Here is a 26,658-nt window from a genome sequence, read left to right on the forward strand (position 1 = left end):
TGGGGGGGTTAATTAGTGCCAGGCAGGGTTGGTAATTGCAGGGCCACCACCGCCATCAGGCACTGCCCCCATCCCGCGGTGGCCACCTGCCCTGGGCACCCCGCGCCCCCCGCACCCCCCCCAGCAGCCGGGGGGAGTTCCCTGGGTTCCCTGGCTGCCAGCATCACTGCCCACAAGTTGGGAATAATTCAGAAATCGGAAAAAGTTCATAAATAATAAAAAAATCAGAAATAATAAGAAAAATCAGAAAGGTAAAAAATCTGACATATTAAAACTTTTTGAAATTCCGAAATATTAAGAAATTCCAGAATATTAAAAAATCAGAAATAATAAAAAAATCAGAAATAAAAAAATTCTGAAATATTTTAAATTCCAGAAATATTAAAAAACTCCAAAATATTAAAAAGTTCCAAAATAATAAAAAATTCTAAAATAATAAAAAGTTCCAAAATATTTAAAATTTCAGAAATAATAAACGCCTCCAAAATATGTATAAAAATCAGAAAGAATAAAAATTTCAGAAAGAGTAAAAATTCAGAAATATTAAAAAACATCAGAGATATTAAAACATCCCGAAATATTAAAAAATTCTGAAACAATAAACCCAATCAGGAATATAGAAAAAAAATCAGAAATGGTAAAAAATCCAGAAACATTAAAAAATCCAAAAATATTAATAAACCCCAAAATATAAAAAAATCAGAAATAATAAAAAATTCAGAAATACTAAAAAATCATAAGTATTAAGAAATCCCAAACTATTAAAAAGTTCCGAAATAATGAAAAGTTCCAAAATATTTTAAAAAATCAAAATATTTTAAAATTCCGAAATAATAAAAAGTTCGAAAATATTAACGCCCCCCAAAATATTTAAAAATTCAGAAATAATTAAACCACCCAGAAATATTAAAAATTTCAGAAATATTAAAATTTTCAGAAATATTAAAACAAAAGGGTGTGGGGCGCCTTGGGCGGGGCGCCGCTCGCGCTGCAAGGCACGGCTCGCGGGGGGACCCGGGCCCGCTGCCCGGCGGGGGGCGGTGCTGGGGCGGGGCGGGGCTGGGGGGCGGGTCCGGGGGCGGGGCGGCCCCGGGGGGCGGGGCGGTCCCGGCGGGGGTCGGCCCCGGGGCGGGCGGCGAGGCGCGGAGCGGCGCCGTGCGAGCGCTGCCGTGTGCCCCAGGGTGCGGGGCGCCGCGCAGCCGGGCCGAGCCGGCCGGGGCATGGAGGCAGCGCACAGCCTGCCCGTGCTCGACGTCCTGCGCCGCTTCGGCGTCACCGAGAGCTGCGGGCTCAGCCCCGAGCAGGTCCGCCGCAGCCGGGAGCGGTACGGCCCCAATGGTCAGTGCGGCGGGACGGGGCGGGGGGTGCTGCCGGGGGGTGGGGGGGCACCCCACCCCGGGAGGGGGACACCCCCCTCGGGGGGACACACCGGCATCCCGCCGGGACAGGCACCGGGAGGGACTGGGGTACTGCCCGGAGCCCCCCGCCCCGGGGGTTGCGGGCGGCACCTGTTGATTAGGGGAGCATTTCCCGGCGTTCATTAAGGGCTAATTACCGGGGATGTGGGCGGCCGGGCGGCGCTGGCAGTTAGCGGGGCATTAATTCCTGTGGCGGAGCGTCTGGGAGCGGGAGGGACACGGATGTGTCGCCAGGAAGGGGGGGGTTTCCCCCGTTGCCTGTGGGTGACAGAGGGAAGCCCCGGCGCCGGGGGGTGGCGGCGGGGAGGGGGGAGGGTGCTGGGGGGGTGGTGGATGGACACAGGGTGGCAGGGGGACACACGAGGTGGCAGGGGGCTGAGATGGGGCAGGGGATGGACACAGGGTGGCAGGGGGACACACGGGGTGGCAGGGGATGGACACAGGGTGGCAGGGGGACACACGGGGTGGCAGGGGGCTGAGATGGGCCAGGGGGGCTGTAGGTGCTGCTGGGGAGGTGGGGGGGATGGACACAGGGTGGCAGGGGGACACATGGGGTGCCAGGGGGGTGAGCTGGGGTCCCACTGCACTGGCCTGGGAGCCCTCTTCCAGCAGCTGGGCATCTTCTGGGCTTGGATAAGGGGAATCATTAAACTCGGGGTTTATAAGTGCCTGAACCCAGCCAGCGAGGGGTGACTTTGGTTGTGGGGGCTGTGGCAGGAGGGGGGCCCTTAACCCCCAGGTGGGAGCGGGGGGGTTCAGGTGAGCTTGCCCCAGTGCTTCGGGGCGGCAGGTCCCCTCCCGAAGTTCTGTGGGGAGACAAATGTGGGGGCTCCCCTGGCCGGGGGCTTCTTGCAGCTGCTTTTCGCTGGAGCCGTGGGGATGAGGCTCGGGAAGCCCGGTTGGATGCTGGCAGCGTTGCTGCTGCCCGCATCTCTGTTCACGGGGCTGGGGGTTCCGCGTTGGCCAGGGCTGGGGGGGGGGGGTGTGTCCGCATTGGCCGGGATCTTGAGGGTTCTACATTGGCTGGGACTGGGGGGGTCTGCATTGGCCAGCGTCCTGGGTTCCGCGTTGGCCGGGGCTGGGCGTTCTGCGTTGTCAGGGTCCTGAGGGTTCAGTGTTGGCTGGGGCTGGGGGGGCTGTGCCTCTTCCAGACGAACCCTGCGAGCACTTGGGGTCCCCATCCTGCCTGCGCTCCCCATACCAGGCAGCTCCTGCTCTGCTGCCTGAGCCAGCGTGGTCAGTGCTGGATTTGGGGGCTTTTCCACGGAGCGCTGGGCAGGAGGCATAAGCCATGGAGCATCACACCTCTCCTGATTTTGGAGGAGGGCAACCCCTCTGCTTGGGGGGCTGAATGCAAAACACATCCTTCGCAACCAGGTGCTCAGTCTGATTTCAAGGTATACTTGCTCCCAACGTTCCTATGCTGTCCCTCAGCCCCAGGGGAGCGTGGGGATGGTGGGTGTTCTGTGCCGTGCAGCAGCGTGTCACCTACAGGCATCGCCGTTGTGGGGCTCGTGGTGGCTTTGTCCTCCTGTTTGCCCAAGTGAATCATCGTCGCTGAGTCAGGCACGTTGGCTGCTTGGTGGCACCGGGCTCTCTGCCTTGAAAAAGGTAGCTCAAATGTGTGACGTAGGTGCAAAGCAAAGGGTTAGTGGTGGCAATTAGTTTGTTGTCTTGTTTTTTTGCTTCTTCCTTCCCCCTCTTGCAAGCAACGGCTCTGTGCTTGCCTCTCTCTACGGTTTTGCTTCCCATACAGCCCAGTGCTGGGTGTCTTACAGGCTGTCAGTTCGCAAGAGCTTCTGCCTTTGGGATGTCTCGTGGCTTTTGCCTTCCAAGCAGAGCACTCTTGGGGTGCTGTGCATGGACGTTGAAAGCAGGTGCAGCCATCAGTTGAAATGTGGTCAAAGATTTTTAAGAATTCTGAATTTTTGCAATCTCGGTGTGGTATTTGTATTTTTCTCATGATGGGGATGAGATGCGGACAGGTTAGCACAGCTTAAAATCATGTAGAGTGGGAACCTGTGCAGTTTGCTTGGGTTAAAACCTCGGTGTTAAGCAAAGAGCCTTTTTCCCAGCACGGCACAAACTTGCAGGTTGTGTGAGGCAGCAGGAGCCGACCTCAGCTGCACCGGAGCACCCATGGGTGCCCTGTTTGGGGGAGCTGCTCCAGGGGTGGGTGGTGTGGGGAGCAGCGTGGGACGGTGAGCCGGGCTTGTGCTGGAGCACAGGTCCTGACGATGGCCTGTATTAAACTGCATTTAATTTAGGCTTAAATTCGTCTCCGGCAGCGGAAATGCAAGGCAGTTGGGTGACTCGAGCTCGCGCAGAAGGGGGAAGAAAATTCAAATCTTGCGTGGCTTGAAGCGCAGAGCAGACCTTCAGCTCCAGCTAGATTCGGTTTTGCACCCTCCTCTCTCATATTCATTCATTTCCTTTTAAACCTGAAACCAAACTGCCGGTGTGGTTGTGAATCGCAATCTAAAATACACCGTCTTTCTTAAAAACTGCTTCCCAACGTACTTCAGAGAGCTGCTCTCTGCTGCTTTTTTTTTTAATTTATTTATTGTGTTGATGCATTTTAAAAAATAATAGCTGCAATGAGCTCCAGCGTGGAGTGAGAAGCAGTGGCCGTTGGTGTGGTTTATATTAAAAATATGTATTTGGAGGTGGGGTGTGTGTATTTTTTTTGCAGCCTAGAATTGCTTTTTCAGTTCCAGTGCTCGCATTTACATTTGCAGGAGGAAACAGAGAGCAATACTGATTATTTAATATCTCCAGTTCGTGGCTTGGCAGCCAAGGAGTGAGATATAGATTACTGGGCTGGAAGAAGATATTTCTCCGTTAGGAAGAGCTCATGTTCTAGTTTCAGATCTGTCATCGGCGCTGTCAGCATGGCCATTTCATTTGCCAAGGAAACTGGAGAAGCTGCAGAATGTTTATGTCTCACCATGATGATTCTTAAAAGGCTCCTGAATCTCCAAAGTTAATTTTAACTAATACAAGCTTTGGATGCTCCTTGTGTGCCCGGCAGGCGTTTCCCTAAACCTCCTCCCCGCTGCCAGCACCAAGCTCCACAGGTTGCTTTTAGACCACAACAGCTTTAAAAAAAAATAAATACAAAAGCCGAAAATGCACATCTCTTTTATTTTGTAATAGACTGAGCAGGAGGGTGCAGGGATGCAAACATTTTTCTTTCTAGACGTAAAACCAGGGGCATGATTTTGATGAAATTATTTTGGTTTTGCCAAAGAATGGCAGATGAAAACAGGAGTTGCCCCATGGAGAGTCAAGTGATATTTCTGTTTTGAATATAGCTCTGATTTCTCTCTCTAAACGGATTTCCATGTGTAAGTGAGCATACATTTCAGGCAGGATATTGCTAGCGTTAATGCATATGCATAATTTTATTTGCTTCATCGCTAACCTAAATGGACTGTGAATGTCAGCAGAGTCAAGTGCCGGGCTGTTTGCAGCATAGGGGCGTTTATCTCTTCTTGCGTTTCATCTCTTCTGACTCGGAAGCAGAAGCCCTGCTGCCGTCTGCAGTTGGAACCGCCAGCCCCTGCCCACCAGCCCTCCTCGGGGTCTCACCCATCCTCTTTACCCTTACCGCTCTTGGGACTGATCCCCAGCATGGTACCCAATGCTCTTTGAAGCTTCCCGTGCCCCGCTGCACGGATAACGGTATTTACGTGATGGCTGGTTTAAGTGTTCAAGCCACCTTCAGCACTGGGTGATCTCAAAGCCCACGAGTAAATCGGCTTTTCTTTCCTACCGCACCTCTCTACACCTTTGTAAGATTTATTTCAGCATCTTGCAGCTCTTGCATGTATTTTTGACCATGTGTGCCCCAGCCTACCTGGGCAGCAGGAGGAGGAGGAGATGTCCCCGAGCCCAAATCCAGCCGGTGATGTGTTGCAGCTCTCTCCAAACCCACCAAGGCTCGTTCACGAGGAGCTTTCTGCTCTTTGGTGTGAGCATGTGTGCAAGCCCCTGTTTTGCTAGAAGCAGCAGCAAAACTCCACTGATACATTATTTATTCCCATCCTTTTCCCAGCCTATACTCAGGGCGGCATGTGCGTGTGCATGCACGCGCCCTGGTGCATACTCTTAATTGCGGTGCGTTATTTAACATCAGATGAGCTGCCGGCAGTTTCTAACCAGCCAAGGTTACGCTCCGACTCTCTCTTGACAATGAAAAAAAAAATAATTCTATTTCATGCTGAAATATTTGAGATGCCGGTAAGGAGAGGAAAGGCAGCGTTTTCTGACTCATCTAACTCTGCTCTCTGTTCCTCTGCGCATCGCCCACCTCTTCCACCCCCGAAACACACGCTTAACAGTCTGATTCATAAACATGTTACGGGCTTTTTTTTTTCCTCCTCCTCCAAATCCTTTCCCTTAGGAGAAATGCTGAGGCATTGAAACCTTGTGAACACTGTCAAATCTGGGGAGAGACTACACAAAATTTTTCTAATTGGACAAGAAGAAACTTGGGATTTTCATCCCTGTGCCATCCTCTGAGGTTACCTGCTCTAACATCTACTTTTTAAAAAAATCGTGAATAAAGAGCAGCGTTCAGAGAAAACCTGATGTCTGCCCTTCAAATGCTGTAGGAACGGGGGTGGCGGGGGGTGGAAATTTCCAGGGGAAGGAGAGGCAGGGGCTGTGCTGGGGGGGCAAGGGGTTGGCCTCCCCTATGGCACAAGTTACTTTATTAACATTTTTATTTCCTTGCTGGTTTTAAAGCTGGGGGTAGCAGATCTGGTGCTAGAAAAGGCTGATTTAGGAGGAGTTGGGTGTGCTGTGTGTGCCTGGATGCTGGCTTGGGATGCGCTGTTCCCAGAAAGGCGCTGGAGCGGGTCCCCTAAAAACACCATTAGCATCCAAACATCGCCCTTCCCGCAGGCTCATCCCCTTCCCAGGCTTTCAGGTGCCTATTTTGATCCCTGCTCCAGCCATCAGCGTGTGGCCGCACATCTGCTCTTTGCTTTTTCAGTGGTGTCGGTCTCCCTGCGTGTTTTAAGCCTTTTCTAATGGCCAGATCTGATCTGAAGCTGTCGAGCCATGTTTCTCTGGCCATCTCCCTCCAGGGTAAACCTCTGCAAAACACTATTGATATTTATGTTGCAAGTCAGTTGAGTTTTGTCTTTTTTTCTTCTTTTTAAAGCTTCCCCTCAAACCTTTTTTTCTTGAGTAGAAAGCATCATCCGATGCCTGGTGTTGCTCTTGCTTTCTTCCCACCGAGGAGAATTTTAATTTTTGAGAAGCATCCAAGTCGCTGCCTTTTCCCTCTGCATTTGATCTCTTCCTGCAGAAGGGATGGTGTGAAAGCAGGAGGCTCCTGGCTGCGGCTAAATCAGCCCTGTCCTGCAGGTGGGTCTGTCCTGGCACATCCACAGTCCAGGCGATGCTCCTGGCACGGACCCTGCAGGACATCCCTGCTGGGTACCCACAATTGCAGATGCTGGCACACAGCAGGGCTGAGCGTACGCAGCTTCGGGCAACTTACAGCAGGTGATTGTTATTTTCTGGGGGTGAGAGCTGCCCTGGGCAGCACTTGAGAGCTGGGGTGAGTGCAGCCCGTGCCCTCCCTGGTGCATGAAACCTCCCCTGGGACCGGCGTTCCCTTTGCCCTTCCGTGATCTGCAACTGGGATCCCAACGGATTATTGAAAGGCAGCAGAAACCTCGCAGGGCTGCAAGCCACCCTGAGATGCTTTCGTTTTCACAGTCCTGAAAAATGAAGTGGTTTGACACTTTGATACGTTCAGACCTCTGGAGGAGCCAGTTTTGATTTTTGTCCTACACACAGCATTTGCAGAGCCAGCTGGGATGCTGATGCCCCTCCAGAATATTTTTTTTTTTTAGGGTTATTCTTTGTAAGCTATGAGCCGGCTGTTGAGATTTTGCACCTTGTGCCTCTCGCCCAGCTGGTCCTGGGGAAGGGGCTCCTCCCTGCGAGGCATTGCTGTGTCTGACCAGCCACAAAGTCTTTTTCTTGGTACATCGAGCTCACCTGATGGGTCAGTGATGCCCCATCCCCATTAATGTTTTCGGGGCTGTTAAAGGGAGTGTTAAGATGTTAAAAGCCACACCTAAGCTATGCTTCACGGGGAATTCAGGGCAGTAAAAGCAGAATGGCAAACCTCTTTTGGCAGGTAAGGCTAGGCAGCTGGGTGCTGACATTCCACAAGGATGCTCTAAAACTCCGATTCAGTATTTTTTCCCCCTGGGAAAAGCCCATCAGGGCGCTTGGGCAGCCCTGGGCAGCAGGCAGTGCTCCCTCCCAGCCCTTGGCTCGCTTTGCTGATCATGCCCAGCAGCGGCATCAGGGTGAGGACCAGCTTGTCTCCTGGGCTGGTTTGATGTGTCTTAAGGTCAGGAACCAGCTGGCAGAGCGGTCCGGAGGATGCTTGAGAGCGGGATGGGGACCGGGAGCCAAGCTGCTGGGATATTTCCCGGGAGCGTTGCTGGCACTTGTGGTCTCAATTACAGGGTGGAAATATTAAGGCAGGTTGTGATTATCAGGTGAGGGATCGGGCTTTCTGCTTGACTTTTTGTCTCTCCTTTCCTTTTTTCCCTTTTTTCCACTCCCCTTCCCTGGTTCTCACATAGCACTCATGGATGACCTCCCATGGCATCTCAGATGGAGTGAAGGCAAGGAAGGTAGTGCACCTTGGGCAGGAGAAACAGCTGATGCTGGGAAGACTGGGAGGACTGGGAAAGCTGGGAGGGGTGGAGGAATGGAGGAGAGGAGCCCATGGGTGCTGTGGGTGGGCAGGCAGCAGCAGGACAGAGCTGTCTGGGGCTCAGTCCAACCTGGTGCGCTATTAATACCCAGAAAGCACCACCCCCCCAGCCCACCTCCATTTATTATTGCGCATCTGCATTTTTTTAATTATTTTTTTTTCCTGATATTGTGACTCACAATCTTTTTTTGTATCTGAGTGTTGATAGTATTGGAGGTAGAAAGTATAACAGTAACCTATATTAAAAAAAAATAATTGCCAACTGCTTGGTTGAGCTGCTGTCCGTACCAATTACCTCGCTGGAAAACAGGTAGCAGAGATCTGGGCTGGAAGTGTAGAAATGTTGAAGAACCGGAGCCAAAAAGCAATAGAGAAAATTGTGGTTACTTGAGTATTTCCATGACGTGAGCATGCACCAGAGGCTCCTCCGTGGGTGGTTAACCCCTCACAGGCAGGGCTGCAGGCAGCTGCCTGCTCCGCTGGCGGCCGAGCAATGACCACGTGGGTGGTGATGAGTGGTGCTGGGACAGAAGACTCGTTATTCCTGTTGGGATTAGTGCAATTAGTGCTAGCGGGTCATTTCCACACCATGGCTTGGTGGGTGACTTGCCTGAGTTGAGCCAGCCATCTCATGAAAGGAGGGTTGGGTTGGAGTTGAATTAATCCTTGCCAGCGATTAAGCTCTCGTGTGTGTATAACTCGTATTTGCTGAATTTCTGTGGGAACCTCCCAGTTTTTGAGGTTTGGCTGCTTGTTATCACTCTGTAAAAGCTTTTTCTCTTTCTCACCCGCAGAGGTGGTGAGTCCAAGGTCAGGCTGTGGTTTGGTGGTGATCCCACCTACCTTCCAGGACATGGTTGGTGCCCGTGTGCCGCCTGCTCCGGCGCTTCCCCGGGCATCAGGCTTCTTCGGGGCATGCTGTGGCATCTCTTGGTGGCATCTCTTGGTGACCCACCATAGCTGAAACCTGAAATTTTGTACCGTTTTTGGAAGTCTAGATCTGTAGTACCCCTAAGTGTAGGTGTCTGCTGCGATCCTCAAAACGCTCCTAAAATGTAAAGGTTCAGCAATCTGCTGGATGTGCTAACGGATGTGCTAACGCAGGTCCTGGCTTCATCACCTGTGTTCCCACATGAACCCATTTGAGATTTATATATATATAGAAAATGTCCTGTTTGAGATATTTTTTTGTATATATCTGTCTCCCGATTAAGTTTTCATGTGTATATATGTATGGGTATATATATATATATATATATATATAAAAAAACCCATTTTTTTTTACCCCACACTAACATTTTCAAGTCACCGTGGGACACCTTTGAATAAAAGATCCCTTTATGGAGCGGAAACAAGCCACAGACAATAAACAGATGTTTTTTCCCCTGTCAAGAGCTGACAGATGCATGCTGAAGGGTGAAGGCACTCGAGGACGGGTGACACGGCGCTGGTGGCCCAGCCTAGCCGCGTGGCAGGGTCACCGTCACCGTCGGAGGTGTGATGTTTGGGGGAGGAAATCCGCTCCTTGCTCTTGCGTGTCCCCAGTGCCCCTGGGTTCCTGTCCGTGGTATTTTTGCTTTGGGTGTTTCCTGCTATTTAGCCACTATGTGTATTTTAAACCAGCGCGCGGGGGGGAGGCGGGGAAGGGATGGGAGTTAATTGGGACCGAAGGGCTGCGTTGTGCCGGTGGGGGATGCAGGGCCGGGGGCAGCCCCGGGGCTGATGCGCTTTCTCCATCCCGGTGAAACCAGCTCCAGAGCATCCCCAAAGGCACCAGCCGTGGCCATACTGCTCCGGGGAGCTGGGTGGGGAAGCGGTGCTGGGACCAGTCCCCACAACTGGTCCATGTCCTCCTGGGGGGATGGATGGATGGCCAGCACGCCTCCCCGCTGCATTTTGTTGGAGAAAATCCCTGGAGTCCTTGCAGAGCCACCCTCAGAGCAAAGCAAGGGCTGTGTTTTGTATGTTGTATATTTGCTTCAGTATGGGTGGGGGGTGGTTGTTTTGTTTTTTCTTTCTTCTGCTTTGGAAACAGTTTTTCTTGCATTTGGTGCTGATAAAAATCAGTTATTTTTTGGGAGGGGTGCGTGGGCGGGGGAGATTCTCTCTTCTGCTTCCTTCACCACGGGGAGCGAAAACACAGAGATCCTCGAGGAGGAACTCAAATGAGCTGAGCAGTGACTCCGGCCCTTCCCCTGCAGCCAGCAGTGGCTGAATCCCAAGGGATTTGCCCTGTGAAACGTCAGCTCAGCAGGATTCTGCCGAGCAGGCAGCACTCATCCCTGGGAGACTGGCAGCTGAGGTCGGGATAACCCTCCCTTTATTTGCCTGTTTGCACTTTTCTTTTTTCCATTTTGCAGCCTCCAAGTCAACAGAAGGGCTAAAATAAGGAAAATGTGGGGAGTGAGTGGAAAAATAACACCAAAAAACGGCCAGCTCAGCAGTGCGGGGTGGGAGAGGGGAAGTGATGGAGCTGTGTCCCTGCTCCGGCCACCGCAGAGGATTCCCCTTGGGGCACCCCATCCTTTGGGTTTCTGCAGGTTTTCTGGGCTTTTGCATGCTTTGGGGATCAGGGACCTTCTGTTGCTGGCAGGTAGGTGGAAGCCCCGTTGGTGGAGCAGCAGCGTTTGGATCCACTGCTCTCCGGAGGGGAGTCCTGCGGTGAGCCGGGAGAAGATGGAGCTGCTGTGCGGTGCCAGCTCAGGCACGTTCTGGGACTCCTTTTTGATCTGTAAAGGCCTAATTCAAATTATTCTTCCCCTTTTCACCCCTTTTTGGTATAAATGTATATCGGTATCTCTGTATATATACATATATAGAGATATGATTTTATCCTTGTGCACAAATGTGTATAGGTGTCACGTATATATACATATATATAATATTTCATCCTTATAGACATGCACACAGATATTATACCTAGTCGGAAGGAGGTGATGGAAAAAGCCTGGATGGGACTGGTGTTTCCAGGGATCTTTGAGTATCTCGCTCCAGGAAAGGAACTGCTTCAACTACACAGAGATGTGTGATCCCCAGAGAATTCATCCATGAAAAGTATTAATTGTCCAACTTGCCCTTTTTTTCCCATCCAGAAGAACAGATCTTTTCTATCCTACAGAAATTTTTTTCTTCTGATATAATCTAAACTAAGGGCAGTGTAGACTTCATTTTCCATGAAACCCCATCCAAGAGGACTGCTGAAAATAGACCATGCTCTGAGAACAGATACCAGAAAAAGCAAGTGTGTGTGTGTGGGGAGCCAGGTCAGCCGGGGCAAGGAGTTCTGCAAAAGAAATTATTAATAGGAATCTCAGTTTGAGTTAATTGAGTTGAAAAGCAGCTCATTAGCGCCCGTGCGGGTCGGGGTTGGAGGATGCGCTGCCCTGCAGATACACCGGCCTGATTTTATTTCCCAGCAGATGGGAGAAGGGTTAAGATGCCATATTCAAACTTTCGGATTTCACAAAGGTTTGCCATGGCAGAGGTATTTCCTCCAGAAAACAAACAAATGGAGAAAAAAAACGCCAATCCCACCCCTCCCGACCTCTGCGCTTTTAGGATGGAGGGGGGCTCACTTTGGCCCCCACCTTGGGGCAGCCAGCTTGCAGAGTTTATGTTTTCCTGAGCTGTAAATCCACAGCCCAGCTCTGGCACTGTGGCTCGGCTACAGGTGGCAGCAGGATCAATTAAAACGCATCTATCGATTGAAACATTTCTATTAAAGTATCAGCAAATATCAGCTTTTGGAGGGGTGAGAGTGAGCAGGTTCCTCGTCTTGGCAGGGAAGGGGAGAAAATGCTGTTTGGATTTAAAAGCAGTATCTTGTGTGGGTTTTTTTGTTTTTTTGTTTTTTTTTAATTGATGTTACAACTTTGGGGCTTTGCTTTTGAGGGGTTCAGTCTTGCAAACCCCCGTAGGTCGGCTCTTATACGTGTCCCAGGAGTTGGGTCAGCACCGGCTGCAATTCAGTCCAGAATGATGTTGAGCAAAAAAAAAAAAAAAAAAAAAGTGGCAAAACCAATTGTTTGCTGGGCTGTGCCACGAGTGCTGCAGCAAGCCCCTCTCTGGGGGAAGGGAGGGAGTTTTATGGTGGTTTGTGCAGGCAGGTTAATGGAATGGGGGGGGGGGGGGGGGATGGGGGGATGGCCAGGTGCTTCCCCCCATGCTGAAGGCAGGTTGGGGCGTTCAGGTTTGGTGTTGGATGCCGAGGCGGCACTGTGTAGTGGGGAAGATGGTGGGGTTACAGTGGGGGGAGAGGGAGGTAACCCCATCCCTGCCCGCCTCCACCTGGGGCAGTGGTACCAGGTGTGTTAATGCCGACAGCACCTGGAGGGGCTGGTCCCCGAGCCCCGGCGTGGGACAGATGCCCTCTGAGCAGGGATGCTGCCGGCGGGATGCGCCCGAGCTGCTTGGCTGCCGCTGGATGTGGCAACCAGGAGCCACCTGTGTTTTCCACAGCACTTGGCTAGTGGAGTGCTTTAGTCACCTTTATTATTTATTTTTATGACGTATTATTTTATTTTGCACACCACGTAAGTGTGATATCCTCAGTGGTTGTTTACAGCCTCATCGGAGATGCTCAGCTCAGTGTCAACACTTACCAGGTCCTGGGGAGGCAATTTTGGGGGATGCTATTCCCTGCATCTTTCCTCCAGGAGCGAATGCATCCCGTTTGGAAAATGCGTCCTAGTCTCATTTTCTTTTTCAGCCCCGATATCCCTTTTGTATACTTTTTTAGGGAAAAACCCCTCCCACCCACCGTCCCACCTTGCTCTTCCCCAAGGGTTGCAGAATTCAGCTGGGAGGCAGAGCCAGGGCCGGTGCCGACGTGCCTCCCAGTGCTGGACACGTTGTCCCGGTTGTCCCAGCTGAGCTGACCCGGCAGCACGGGGCATCACCGGGGCTCCTGGCACTGCCACCTCCGCAGCTCCGTGTTTGGTTTCCTAAACCATTCCCCAGTGCTGCCAGGAAAATGTTATTCAACTTTCTGTTGCCGCATGTCGGACTTGGTGCGAGTGGCCTGTTTGTGGTGGCGTGTGGCGCTTGGAGCTTACAAACCAGCTGTAGTGTTTTTTTTCCTGGCCCGGTGGGTGCTTTTCTGCCACTGAGATAGGATGGAGGGGTTTTGGCTCAGGGTGGCATCCAGGCATCTCGCTTGTGATGCTGGGGGCAGCCCAAGAGCTGAGCAACCGAGGGCAGGAGGCTGCAGCGGAGCCCAAAGGGGTGACAAAACATTACTGGGCAGAAATCCCCAATTAACATTTCCCACTGGGGTACCAGTGGGATGTTAGCTGGAAAAAATAGTTTTAGGGCAATAAAGGAGGCAATAAAATGATACCTGTAGGATGCAAGAACAGGATATGCCGAAATTGTGCGTGCCCCTCGGCTGGGGTTGTGGGAATTCTGGCAGAGGGTTCCCAGCCACGGCAGAGTCAGTCCCTTGCCTTCCCTGAGCTTACGGAAAGGGTCTGCTCAGAGCAGAGATAAGGAGAACCTAAAAACCCCCACCCAACACAACCCCAAAACTGAAAAAAAAAACCCACCCCAGCTTAAGCTTTATTTTATTCGTGCTCCTGTAGTAGTTTTATTTTATTTTTTAATTTTTTTTCCAAAGTCTGTTACTGTTTAAATGCAGATTTTTAGCTTTTCCACCCAGGAGCCGGAGCTGGAAATTCTTTCCACTGCGTTGGTGCAGGAGGGAACAAACCGCTGCTTTTAGTTTGCTCAAATAATCCATCCCAGCCTGGAGCCATGGGTTTCCTCTGCCCTGCTCCCTCCCACTCCCAAAACGATCCCGGGGATCCACTGCGGGTGCTGATGGGGACAGGGATGGGGGGGGGGGGGGTGGGGGGTGAGGCCACTACTTGCAGCCCTGTTTCCCCAGGGGTTTTCCCCTAAATTTCCCCAAGAATTTATTCGTGTAAACACCGTGTGGTGGTGGAGCTGCGAGCCTGAGTGGTGCCTTCATTTTTGGGTGCAAAATGGGCAAGATCTTCTCTGCTTATTTTCGCAGCATTAAGGAGAGGAGGTGGGTTATCGGTGGGGAAGCGACGTGCTTTTCACCACGGCGTGGGGAGAGGATGCCTGGGGCCAGCCGGGCTCCGTGGCTCCGTGCTGGGACCCCCTGCGCTGTGGCGGAGGGAAGCTCGTGCTATCCAATGTCTTAGGGATGAGCCGTTTCCAAGAATAAAGGAAGGGAAATTTGGGGAGGGATGGGCAAGGTTTTCCGTGTTTAATTTCATACAGCAACTTGGACCGCGCTCCTACCTCCATCCCTTTCCCTGGGCAGCGGGACATGGTGGTGATGGCTTATCCTTCAACACGGGGACGTGCTGATTTTCTGGGGAAAAGGAGGTGGTGTGGGGCTGGATTTGCACGGTGCTTTGCTGCTGTTGAGGGGCACATCCAGGATAACTTGTGTTTCCTATTCCCTGACCTGCTGGGGTGAGCTTAGCTGGCCGGAAAAGGAACAAATGAGCCCTTCAGGTCCTCCCCCAGCAGTGGGGCTGTGGGTGCCTGGATGCACCTATTCTCCCCCGGGACCCTGCCACCATCCCAGAGGGACCAGCCTCTTGGACTGGGATTGGTACTGGTGGTTTGGAAGAGCAGCATGAGGGTAGGCTGAGCAGCTGGTCCGGAGCCCTGTCTGCCACGGGAAGCCTTGTGACCCAAACCAGAAATTCTGGGGGCTGATTTTATTGCCAGCCACTTAGAGCATCCAGGTGCCGGGCAGTGAACTGGTTGGATCATTTCACCCTAAGGCATCCCCTGGAAAACAGCAAGGATGTTCCTGGCCCTTAAACCTCTGCTAACCATCCTTTTGCCAGCCATCATCCACCCCAGTGCCGTCGCCATCCCCAGTGCTTCCTCTGGCCCTAGTTTTGCTTGTTTGGGGGCGTGGATGCCCTGGGCAGCCGGGGCACGGGGCTTTTGCAAGGCACAGGGCAGGGCTCGAGCTGGGACGGGCACCAGGGGGTCACAGGAACAGCGAAGTGCCGGTGTTCGGCGTGGGAAGGGGGATTGTATCTCATTCCTCTTATTTCCTGCCGCCTTTCGCAGCAGCCCCAAGCGAGCGGCTGTCGCAGTCAGTCAGCGTAACCAAAACTCGCCCGGTGCGCAGGAAAAAGCAGCTGCGAGGTGGTAAGCAAATAAGGTGCTGGAGGTGCTTCCCCCATCCGTGGCACACCCAGGGCCACCACCGCCTTGGCTCAGGAGGAAGAGACACGGCAGGAAAAGCACCCGTGGCGTTGGGACCCGCTCCTCGGGGGTGAGGGAGGCTGTGGGGAAGAGGCAGATTCTCCGGGAGCGGTGCAAAGCAGAGCTTGCTGGTGGCCACCCGGCAAGAGGATGGGGACTTTGCCAGTGCCATGCCTGCACCTGCGAGGCGCTTTTTGATGCGCTGTGGATTGCTGTTTTCCTGGGGTCACCGGAGCTCGGCGCAGCTGGGGAAGCCCGTTGGTGCAGCAGGGTGGGCGCACGTGCCGCATGCACGCCTGCCGCAGCCCTGCGGGCCCGGGGGGGCTATTTCCGTGCGGGGGCAGTTGGGGTGTGTGAGCTGCTGCTCCACCTGCTCCCCACGGGCCAAGCCAGCCATCGCTCCGACAGCCCTGCCCTCGCCTTCACCACCGCCGGCGCCAGCCAGCCCCCCTGCCCTGGGGGTGCCCTGGGGGTGCCCTGCGGCAGCCCCCCAGCCTGCTGTGAGGCAGGTGGGTGGCTGCTGAGGGGTTTAACAGATGGGGCTTGTTGGGTGAATGGCTGGTCCAGCTTGGTGGTGTGCCTGGCTCCCCGTCTTGCTGCGATAGCACATGGTGTCCGTGGGTCTGGCTTCCCCTCCTGGGCTCCAGCAGGGGGAGGGGGTGCCGGGGCAGGCAGGGGGTGGGCAATGCCCGGCTTGCTCTGCAGGAGCTGGGGCAAGCTCAGACAGTCCCTTCAGCTGCACCCTGAAGGTGCTGAGCGGAGTGCGGTGCGGGACAGTCTGCCGGGATGCAGCGATGCTCAGGGAGCACACAACGGCAAAGCCATGTGGGTTAATGGAAGCAATACAGAGCTGAGGTGCTTAGGGAGCTCTGTTTTGTCCTCTGCGAACATCAGGTAGCATTAGCACCATTAGCCTTTGAACATTTGTCATCCCCAATAACACTAAAACACTTGGCATGAGTTGGCCAACGCTGGTTTTTTACACTTCTGTGGCTCAAGGGCGACCATGCGAGGTGATGAGCAGCCTCACGTCCCATGATTTACCCCAAGCAGGTGATGGGTTGAGCTTGCCTGAAACCAGCCCGGCACAGCCCTTCCTGGTCGGGTGGTTCTGCGGGGCAGCGGTGATGGGCTGATGCTGGGATGAAGCTGAGCAGACATCCCTCCGGGATGGGATCCTTCCAGCGCAGCCAGCCCTGGGAAAGGCAGCCGGTTAAAATAACAATTTATTCTGCCTGGTGTCTTGCGGGATGGGGGAAGGTTCCCAGATCAGCCCTGCCTGGGTTCCTGCTTTATGTCACAGGAGAGAGCTGCTCTCCCAGCTGGAGATATTTTAGGGTTTTTCTTTATCTTTTCACTATTTTCTTGGGCCCTTTTTCCTGCCTGTTGGCAGAGTCCGGGAATTGGATGCATCCCTTGTTTTGCCCATCCGTTTTAACCTTCCCTGCATATGGAAAAAGAAATTAAAGGTGCTGGTGGGAAGTTTACGACGTAGAAATATGGCTTGAAGGAAGTTATTTGGAGCAGAAAGCTGGGCCCAGGCATGATGCTCATCACTATCTCATCACTAACGGCACTGTGCCGTTACCCTTCCAGCATCACTTGGTGGCAGAAGTGTTTCCCGTTACGGAAATCGGATTTTATCCTAGGGAAGCTCCTGAAATGGTGGGGAAGGTGGTATTTCAGTGTTCATCCTGCAAGACGTTTGCTGTCATGGGCCGCCAGGTCTGAGCATGCACCAGGGTTTGCTTCGCTTGGGAGAGTGTCGCTTTGTGCCTCAGTTTCCCCAAAAGCAGAGTAGGATGCGATAGCTTGATGCATGATGGAGAAACACCGGTTGCTGTAGGGCTGTGCTGCTCTGGGGATTTTTGATCCTGTTACAGCAGGAGAAATTCAAATATTTCCTTAAAGCGACCCCAACGCCACCCTGTTGCATTTTGTTTATTTGCTTTGGCCTGGAAAGCGGGGCCGGGTCTCCCTGGGGACATGAGGCTGTTGCAGAGCCCCAGGGCAGCAGCCTGCACCCGCACCGCCTCGCTCGTGGGTGGCACCCGTGTTTATTTACCTTTTCATCACCTGATGGCCGTGCCCTGCCATGTTGCAGGCGCCAGCCCGTGGGCTGCCAGCCCTGTTTGAGTTGGCAGGAGCAGGAGATTAACCTCTGGCTAAAATAGCCCAACGCCAGCCCCACGTCTGCCCGGGGTGGCCGGCCTCGTTGCATGCCCTTAGAGCATCTTGTATCGTTTTTTTGTAGCCCAGCTTGGGCCATGGTGGTCACTGTGTGATGTGATGGCACAGTGAGGAAAGCAGCCGTGATGTGACACGCTCAGAGCAAGCTGGAAATGTTCAGCAGTCCCACGAGCTGTGTTTTTGTGCCCCTGCGGGCTGGTGGAGCCAGGGTTGCCTGCACCTCTCTGCTCAATAACCCAGAGGAGAGCAAGCTCTTCTGCTGGTGGGATTGGTCCTGTGACACCCAGGCACCCATCGCCCTGGTGTGGGATCTCTACGTCCTTGGCACTGCTCTCCAAAGCCGCGATGCAGAAGAGCAGGAGCAGAGGAAGCGCAGAAACGCGTCCGCAAGCCGCAGGTCCCGCATCGGGGCTGCTCAGCTTGGGAAGCTGAGATTTAGACTGTGAGTGGGTGGCCAAGTTTTGGGATATTCTGAGCAACCGTTATCCCGTTTTACCTTTGGTGGTGTTATTTGCAGCCTTTTTGGTTGCTATTTATTGATTAGTTATTACGGTCCTCTGTCCGTACCAGGGTGCTCGGGCACGAAGCAGCATCTCCGTGCTGAGCTCTGAGCCGCCAACCGAAGAAAGGGGCTATTCAGGTGCCGGCCGGGAGTTTCCATTTCAGCCTGTCTGTGCTCACCGTGTTGTCCCAAGGGAATTGCAGATTTGGGGTTGTTGGTTCCCTGCCTGCGGTGGGTTTCCCAGCCGGGTGGGACATGGCAGTGCGGCAGCTCAGCACCAGTTTCTGCCAGGTGCCGCGGGGCTGACTCACGTAAAACCTGGGTAGCAAACCCTCTTATTCCTAGCAAGCCTTTGGAAGTGAGAGGGAGAGGCTCCAGCCCCAAACATTCCTGGTTTTTGGTGGGTTTTGATGGATTCAGACCCCAAAATGTGAGTTTTTGGTGACTTTCTGCCCTTTTTCTCTGGGTATTTGGAGCAAAACCCCCTCATTTCTAGCAAGCCTTTGGAAGCGAGAAGGAAAGGCTCCAGCCCCAAACATTCCTGTTTTTTGGTGGGTTTTGATCGATTCAGACCCCAAAATATGAGTTTGTGGTGACTTTCTGCCCTTTTTCTCTGGGTATTTGGAGCAAAATGGGTGCTGAGCTGCCACGTGAAGGAGTCGCTGGTGGCTGGGGAGGTGCCTGGATCCCAGTATCCCCCAAACTGCTTTTTTTTGGGAGGCACCTGCAGCAGCACTGGTGATGTTTGAGGTTTGGTGACAGCGATGGCAGTGTGGCTCTGCCACCGGCGGTATTTCGGCTGGCTGCCCCGGTGCACGTGTTTCCTTCGGAGTTCACGGAAACCCGTTCTCATGCCTCAGTCAGGAGCTCGTGCAAAGTCCCTGCCCTGCAAACGGCGTCGCTGCGGCTTGTCGTGCAACCGCCACGTGGGAGAAGCACCCAGAGGACCGCGGCGCTTCGGGTGACTGCTCAGGGTGGAAAGTCACCCCGGGCACCCCGGCAGAGCCGCAACCTGCAGGAGCCCCAGTCACCTCCCCGGGGCACCCACCGTCCCCCAGCCCTCTCACCTCGCGTGTCTGCACCCTAAAAGTGGAGCCGGGGTGGAAACGGCAGCAGCAGATCTCTTCCACTTTTTAAATTCTCTTCCACTATTTAATTTTGGTGGCTCTTCCACTATTTAATTTGGGCTGGGGAGGGGAAGCTGGGGGTGGAGAGGAGCCAGCTGCAAAAGGGAGAAGAGCCACTTTCCTTCTCACATGCTCCACAGGGGACTCAAATAAGCCGCTCCAATATATTTTTTTTTTTTTGTGGCGATAAGAATAATTTTAGGTGGTACGTACTAGGCTGTTTCTTATGATGGCAGGGGATCAGAGTAGCCTTATCGAGGAGGGACATGGGTTAATACAACTCGTAGTATGTCTGGGGGCACTGAGGAGCTGATGCCCTTTGAAGCTTAAACATGGCCAGCCTCTTGTTTTCCCTGGTTTGTTCAGGGAAGGTGGGTTTGGTTTTGTGTTGGTTTTTGTTTGTTGGTTTTTCCTTTTCATTTCTCTGAATGAAAATAGATGATGGAAAACAGCAAGCCGGTTTCACTTCCTGCTTTTGCTTGGGGTTTCGTGCTGGGGGTGCTTGGAGACATCCCATGTTTGGTCCAGCGACGGGGCGTCACATGTTGGGATTTGGCCCCATTTTGGCCTTGGGCCGATTCCTCCTGAACTTTGGCCGGTCCCTTATTCCCTGCCAGAAACACGAGGAGTTGGAGGAACATCTTATTTTATTATCACCCCATGGGGTGCAGCAGTAGATGGCAGACAGCAGAAGCTTGGGGACAGCTCTTCGAGAAGTTTCTGCCTGATTTTTTTCCCCGTTGGGATGTTTGGGGTGGGAGTTCTCTGTTCGGTCCCCTCCCGCCTCAGAGCACTGAAGGATGGAGGCAGTGGGTACCCTGTCCTGGTGCTGTGTCACCTCGGTGCCCTGCTGTCCCTTGCAGCGGTGTGTGATGCCTGTGAGCCACCAGCACAGCTCTTCTGCGGCTTTGCTGGTGCACGGGTATGGCTTTGGTTCCTCTATCTCCAGCAGGCTCTGCTGTGCTCAGTGAATCCTGGATTTACTGTTCCATGAGACAGCTGCAATGTCCTTATTTCCCCACCTTGGGTAGCTGGCAGAGGTTCTGGTCCAGCTGCCAGCTCCCCTGGGAGCTGCTCTGTGGGCAACTGAAGGATTCCTGTGGGATGCGGGGACAGTGGGTGCAAATGGAGACATGAGCACCCATCAGCAGCCAAAAGCAGGGGGGAGGTCACTCGTGAGCCCTTGGGGATGCCCATGGCAGGGCCAGCACATCCATTGCAGCAGGGGTGAGGAAGCAGGAGCGATGCTCTTGGGGGGTGCTGGGATTTGGGCAGCTGTGGGACCCTTTGGTGTGTGCGGCGTGGGAAGGTAATGGTCATCCCAGGGGATGTGGGAGTCTCTGGTGGCTCTTTGGGAGCCCTTGGGGTTTTTTGGGGTGGTGGAGGTGGCTGGGCTTGGGTTTGGCTGGGAGCAGTGTGGGTGGAGGCTCTGCACCCACAGGGGTGCATTCAGGAGGATCGCTTGGATCAGCTGAGCATCGGCTTTGGATTTCTTTCCTAGAGCACTACAGGCAGTAAAATACAACTAATTAATAGGAAATGTGGTCTGAAAGTTACAGTCCCCAGCGGGTCCGTGTTGGGTTTCTGGTAGGGTGTTTTACAGGGTGCTTGGACCTCTGTGTCCTGGATTTGGAGAGGGCAGCTCCTGAGGAGTGCTTTCTAGACAGGCTGAGTGCAGGAATAAATGCTGCTGGAGCTGCCTGCAGCAGGGAAAAGATGCTTCCCTGGGCTGGGACATCCAGTGCTGCTTGCTTGGTGTCAGACTGAGAAGCTGAAGGACAAGCTGTTTTGCTGCAGGGGTATGTGCAGAAGAAGTTGCCTTTTGGGGCACTGAACAGGCTGCTGGGGCTTAAGGGAAGGGATTGCTAGCCTGGGCCCAAATCACTAATTAATCTTTTTATTTTTATCTTTTTTTTTCTTTTTTTATGTTGTTATGCTTGCTGGGTTGTCATTGAAAACCGACAGAGCTCCCTGCAGAAGAAGGTAAGCCGTGGGCTGGAGGTGAGGGTGGGTGTAAGTCTGGGTGGAGGATGCTGGGGACAGGGAGCGGGGAGTCACTGAGATCTTTTAATCTTGATTTTAATCCCAGGGAAAGCTGGGCTGACAGCAGAGCTTTCCTGCGATGGCAAGGCCACCAGCTGGGAGTAGAAACACAGAGGATTTAGTTTCTGTAGTTAAAAACGATGCCAGAAACGAAGGTGTTTAATATTAGAGAGAAAACCGCCCCGTTGCGGGGCTGGATGTCCTCACCAGTGTCGACGGCCAGTGGGCACTGGAACAGCTCCGCTGCAAGCCGGGGACTGGGTCCTGGTGGCCGTTGTGGCCTCAGTGGTCTAAATTACCTCTCTTCTGGGGTCTTTCTGAGCACTGACTGTGCCTGACTTTGTGTTTTCCCCCCAGGAAAGTCCCTCTGGGAGTTGGTGCTGGAGCAGTTTGAAGATCTCCTTGTCCGCATCCTTTTGATGGCAGCGTTTCTGTCATTTGTAAGTACTCCGGGCTGGGGGGGCTCGGGGGTGGGCACCTCCCGGGGCACACAAAGAGACCCAGACAGCACGGGAGCCAGAGGGAGGTGCACGCTGGGTGAGGATGTAGCAGCGATGCAGTGGTTTTCTAGGGGATGGTGACAAGGTCGTCGTACCTACTTAAAAGATGAGACTGTAGGATCTTTCAGTAACGCCGATCCATCCAGAAGTGATACCAAGCGACTACCTGGGCTTCTTGCTGTTTGCCCAAGACTACCAGGCAAAGGCAGCAAAGGGCCATGGAAACGTTCGGTGCTGGGCGCGTTTTGGTGGGATGCTGGGTGGGATGGGTGTTGGCTCTGGGCACTGGGTGGGGGTAGGGGTAGGGTTTGGGGAGAGCGAGTGCAGAGACCCAGCAAAAGCGGGGCTGCCAAAGGCAGGTGAGGGCTGCCCAAGGCTTTCAGTCCTGGGATGCTTTTTCCCATGATCCATAGATTTCTGCCATTGTTTGCAGACCCTACGTGAGACAGCGCAGGTCCTTTGGATGTGTCTCTACCGTACTGCATCATTTTTATCAACAGTTTTCTATGGTTTTAGCTTAGAAGGTACCTTTGTTACTACCTCTTGTAGCTTTCCTCTTCAATCCATGATTTCCCTTTATGATGTTTGATGCTGTCAGCTTTCCTGACCCTGTGTGCGCAGCCATGGCCAGTGTCTGGACTGCGGGGTACACTTCAGCTCCGACCCAAACTGCCTATTTGCAAGTCTCTTCTCTGATTTTCATTCTTCCTGATTGCTTTTCAACCCCCTCTTCCATCCAGCAAAACACGTCTTGTGCCTCAGCTTGTGTAAAATGGTAAATTTTGGTAAATTTACAAAAAAAAAAAAAAGAAAATTACACCCCCGCGCCAAAAGATGGTAAATCAGAAAGGGAAAATTACCCCATTCTTTATTTTTCCCTTGGATATTTTTGGAAGTATTAAGTTGCAGCATGACCAGATCCATGTTGGGATCTGCCGGAATGGAGGACAGTGTCTCTGACACGTGGAGATGTGCGTGTCCTCAGTGCAGAGACATTCCTGGTGTAACGACCAAGCCATGTGTCCTCGGGGTTGTGGGGGTGCTGGGAGCTTGGGGGTCTGCCACCCCTCCCCTGCACACCCAGGGTGTCGCACAGCTTGCTTTTTCCTGGCGAGAGCACTGGGTGATGGGTGATGAGAGGTGAGGGCAGTGCTTCAGGTGCCTGACGCCGACTCAGGAGCCCCAGGTACCACCCTCACCTCCCCGGGGTGGGGGCAGGCAGTGGGGCAGGCACCTGCCTAAGGTGTGCACATCCATGTAGGGGGGCAAAGATGGGGCTGGGAGCATTTCCAAGCCCCATGCAGCTGTCCTCCTTGGAGTGAAGTCTCCCTCATGGAGCAATTGTGCTCATTTTTCAATTAAAAATAAAAATCCAATCTGTTTAATATTTTTTTTAATATTTTTTTTTTTAAATAAATTTTTGCTTCCTCTGGCTGAGCCGGACTGGCAGCATCTCAGCTGCCTGCGTGGGAGGTGCCTCCTGCCAACTGGTCGCTGCCTTCCCATCCCACCGCATGGCTGGCAGGGCTCGGAGATCCCAGGCTGGTGATGCCCAAGCTGGTGATGCTCAGGGCAGGTGTCGGGTACGGCGGGGCACAGTGCAGGACATAGAGCTTTCCTTTAAACCTTTGCCGAGGTATGGGGCAGGGTTAATGCTTGCTGGCAAAATACAGCTCCCAGTGCATTGTGCAGCAGGAAGACGTGATGTTACGTTTGGGTAATATCAGAGAGATGCTCAGGACTGGGTTCTCCTTGTGTTTCACAGGTGTGAAGCCCTGCCCAGGCTTCTCCTGCCACTGGAGCTGCTGATGTGGTCCCTTCAGGGTGATACGTCCAGCTTCTCCCTTCCCCAGATGGTGTTATTGCTCATCTTCAAATATTTCCTTCCTCAGTGGTGTATCTCCAGTCGGGCTCTTGTCCCACCTTCGTGGGGGGGAGAGGCTGTGTCCCTTCCCTGGAGGAGCTGTGAGTCACCCCGGCACCTCCTGCCAGCACAGAGCAGCTTCTCCCCAGGGCATGCAGGCAAAGTCAGCCGGCAGTGAGTGCATCACCAGGCTCGGTGAGCCGGTGCCCGCGAGCGCTGCTGACCTCCTCCGCGCTTAATGATGCCGAGAGGTGATGTGGGGTCAGCTACACTCAGTGTCCATGTGGTTAGCGAAGCTGCCTTTATGGGTGGCACTGAGTCACTGCGATGTGAACCCCTTTGTACCTGCACTCTGCGGTGCCTTGGAGAAGCGCTCACTGTCAGCGGCACCTCGCTCCCCGGTTGCTGGTTTGAGCCATTCACTCAGTTCTGCCCAAAATCTACCTTGGGAGCAACCCTGCAGGAGGAGACATTTCCCACCGAGCTGCTGGAGAATTTTGTACTTTTTGAGTGGACTTGGGGTGTTTGGCAGTGGGATGGCAAAGCCGGGTCTCCTGTCCCCTCCTTTTGGATACAACTTGTGGGCAGGTAAGGAGGGAGGCTGGTCCCTTGCAAGGTTCCAGACGTTCCCAAAACAACACGTGGCGACTCGTTTGTCGGTGGATTTGCAGAGCTGTGGCAACGGCGGCAGTGCTGCAACCGGGTAAAGCAGGTGTGAGCCCTTGTGCCTGTGCCTGCGCTGCTGTGTTGACACAGCACAGCCTGACAAGCTGTTAAATGGAGCGCAAATACTTCGTTTGTATTATGGTGTGAGGCCTTTGTGGGGTGGAGAGGGGGCTCAGGGCGGTGAGAAGCCGTGAGGCCAGTGCCTGCACTGCAGGGCTGCTCTTGCTGCATCAGTTGCATGTGTTGCAGGGCTTAACTTCTGCCCAGGAGGGGCTCGTCAGAGGCTGCCGGTGCTGCGGGCAGCCACCGCAGGGGCTGCCCAGCTGTATCTGTTTGAGAAGCAGGCAGTGCTGCTCCCCACTTATCTGCTCGTGGCCGTGGTGCACTAAACAAAAAGAGATGCTTTCCTGGTGCAAATACTCATCCGAGCTTTGCATGGCTGTTTGCTCCAGCCCTGCTCATTTGATGTGTTAGGTTATCCCTAGCAGAAGAGTGGAGGTACCCGAGTTAAGCACCAGCAGTGGGATGTGGCAGGTCCACACCTTAACCAAGGCGTGTGGGGCTGGCCACTGCTCTGGGATGTCTTTTCTCCAGCAAACACCATCTGTTGGGTGGCTCTTGATTCTGTCCTTCTTCTTAAAATGTTGGCACTTGTTGTTTCAACATTGTGGTCCTTTTCTTCTCTTGCCTACCAGATCCTGGCCTGGTTTGAAGAAGGAGAGGAGACCACGACGGCGTTTGTGGAGCCCATCGTCATTATTATGATCCTGATTGCCAACGCCGTGGTGGGTGTGTGGCAGGTAAGTCGCAGCCCCCCCACCCCCGCCTGCCCCCCAGGTCTCCGCTCCACGTGGCTGAGATGCTTCATTGGAAGGGCTGGTTGCTTCTTGCCATTGGAAACTCATTTCTCAAAAATTCAATTTTCACATTGGCTGTGCTGCCCTGTGCCCCAGTGCAGATGTTGGCTTCCTCTTGCTTCATTCCTTCAGTCTTTGGCAGCTTTTGCAGTGTGGCATTTAGGATCTTGGACTTTTTTGCCATCCAGGCAAACGGCTGCTTGTCTCCTGGCCATGGCCAAATGTGCTTTCCAAGGGAAGCTTTTTGCCCTGTCCACCAGAAAGCTGCAGTGGCTGCTGTCCCTTGCCTCACCGTATGCCTCCTGCGAGATGAGCAAATGCTTCAGCCAGCAATGCTCTTTTTCTTCTATATATTTATGTTAAGGCCATTCATTTATCTGCAGCTTGACCTGAGGTGGGGTTGCTGAATGGGGAAAAATCCATCTGGGTGAGATATGCTGCTTCCCAAACTGAGAATGAGAAAATCAAGGCCAAAGTCCTGTGTGGTGCCCAGCACCTGGTGTGATTTAAGCCAGCAGGGACCATTTCAGAGCAGCTGGAGAAGATGTGGCACTTGCCCCATCCGTGCATGCCATGCACATGGATGCCAAAGCCAGGGGCAGGGTTTGGGTGCCCCTGTCTTGACACTGGGTGGGGAAGGACCCTGCTGGCAGGAGTAACCCCACCTCCGGCAGCTGTGCTCCTCCTCTACTTGCAGGAGAGAAATGCTGAGAGTGCCATCGAAGCCTTGAAGGAGTACGAGCCCGAGATGGGGAAAGTGATCCGTGCTGACCGCAGCGGGGTGCAGCGGATCCGCGCCCGGGACATTGTCCCCGGGGACATCGTGGAGGTGGCAGGTAGGGTGCATCGCCCCAGAGCACGGGGTGGGATGGGGAGGTGGTACTGGCCAGGGGGGCTTTGGTGATGGGCACCCTGTGGTCCTGGTGATGGGAGGGCTCTGCTGCAGTGTCCCAGGGCATCTCCTTCGGAGACAGCCGCCAAGTTACCCTATTGTTGTACACTTGAGATCTTAGTTTCTCTTTTCAAGTCCAGAGAGGTGAAATAATCTGGGCCAAAGTCTGGGCTCATCAGCCTGCTGAGACTTCGCCCCAAGCGTAGGGTGGTAGAGAACAGCAGAAAGGAAAAAAAACATTTGTATATTTCTGGCACAGATTTTGTGTCTCGGGAGGGTTTCCCCACTTTCTGGAAGAACTTTTAATTTTCTGCCAAGATTCCCTCTCTCTGGAAGCGGCTCTTCCATGCACATCCCTGGAGCAGGTGCGGGTGAAGGGCCGGCGGTGGGTGCCACGCCGGCGGTGCCAGCACCGGGAGGTTTGAACGCCGCGGGCATCGGGGCTGGCCCTGCCTGTGTGGGCAGGCTTCCCTGGAAACGGGGGGGGGGGGCGATTCTGGGGAGGGCGAGAGGCAGAGGGGACCGGCTTCAGGGGGCTTTTGCTTCCAGGGTCAGATTATCCACCCCCACCCCCCCCAACCCTTCTGCCAGGGTTTTGCATCGTGTGAATGATGCCTGGGGGGTCTCCTGCCTGCCCCACCAGAGGATGCA

The 26,658-nt window shown here is 53.5% G+C and overlaps 1 protein-coding gene across 3 annotated transcripts in view; it reads left to right on the forward strand.

Moving 5' to 3' along the window:
• The first annotated feature begins 1,106 nt into the window (after positions 1–1,106).
• The window catches only part of ATP2A3 (ATPase sarcoplasmic/endoplasmic reticulum Ca2+ transporting 3), a 58,975-nt gene continuing 33,423 nt past the window's right edge, over positions 1,107–26,658 (forward strand). For 2 of the 3 annotated variants that reach the window (XM_080365281.1, XM_080365282.1), the window contains exons 1-5: positions 1,107–1,338; positions 21,151–21,168; positions 21,586–21,668; positions 24,954–25,058; positions 25,813–25,951. In XM_080365281.1, the coding sequence (XP_080221407.1) occupies positions 1,221–1,338; positions 21,151–21,168; positions 21,586–21,668; positions 24,954–25,058; positions 25,813–25,951 (463 nt within the window). In that variant the 5' untranslated portion in view covers positions 1,107–1,220. The remainder of the gene's footprint in view (positions 1,339–21,150; positions 21,169–21,585; positions 21,669–24,953; positions 25,059–25,812; positions 25,952–26,658) is intronic. The other variant, XM_080365283.1, reaches the window with a different exon arrangement.

Source organism: Falco punctatus, assembly GCF_963210335.1.
Source record: "Falco punctatus genome assembly, chromosome: 1".
Lineage (NCBI taxonomy): Eukaryota > Metazoa > Chordata > Aves > Falconiformes > Falconidae > Falco > Falco punctatus.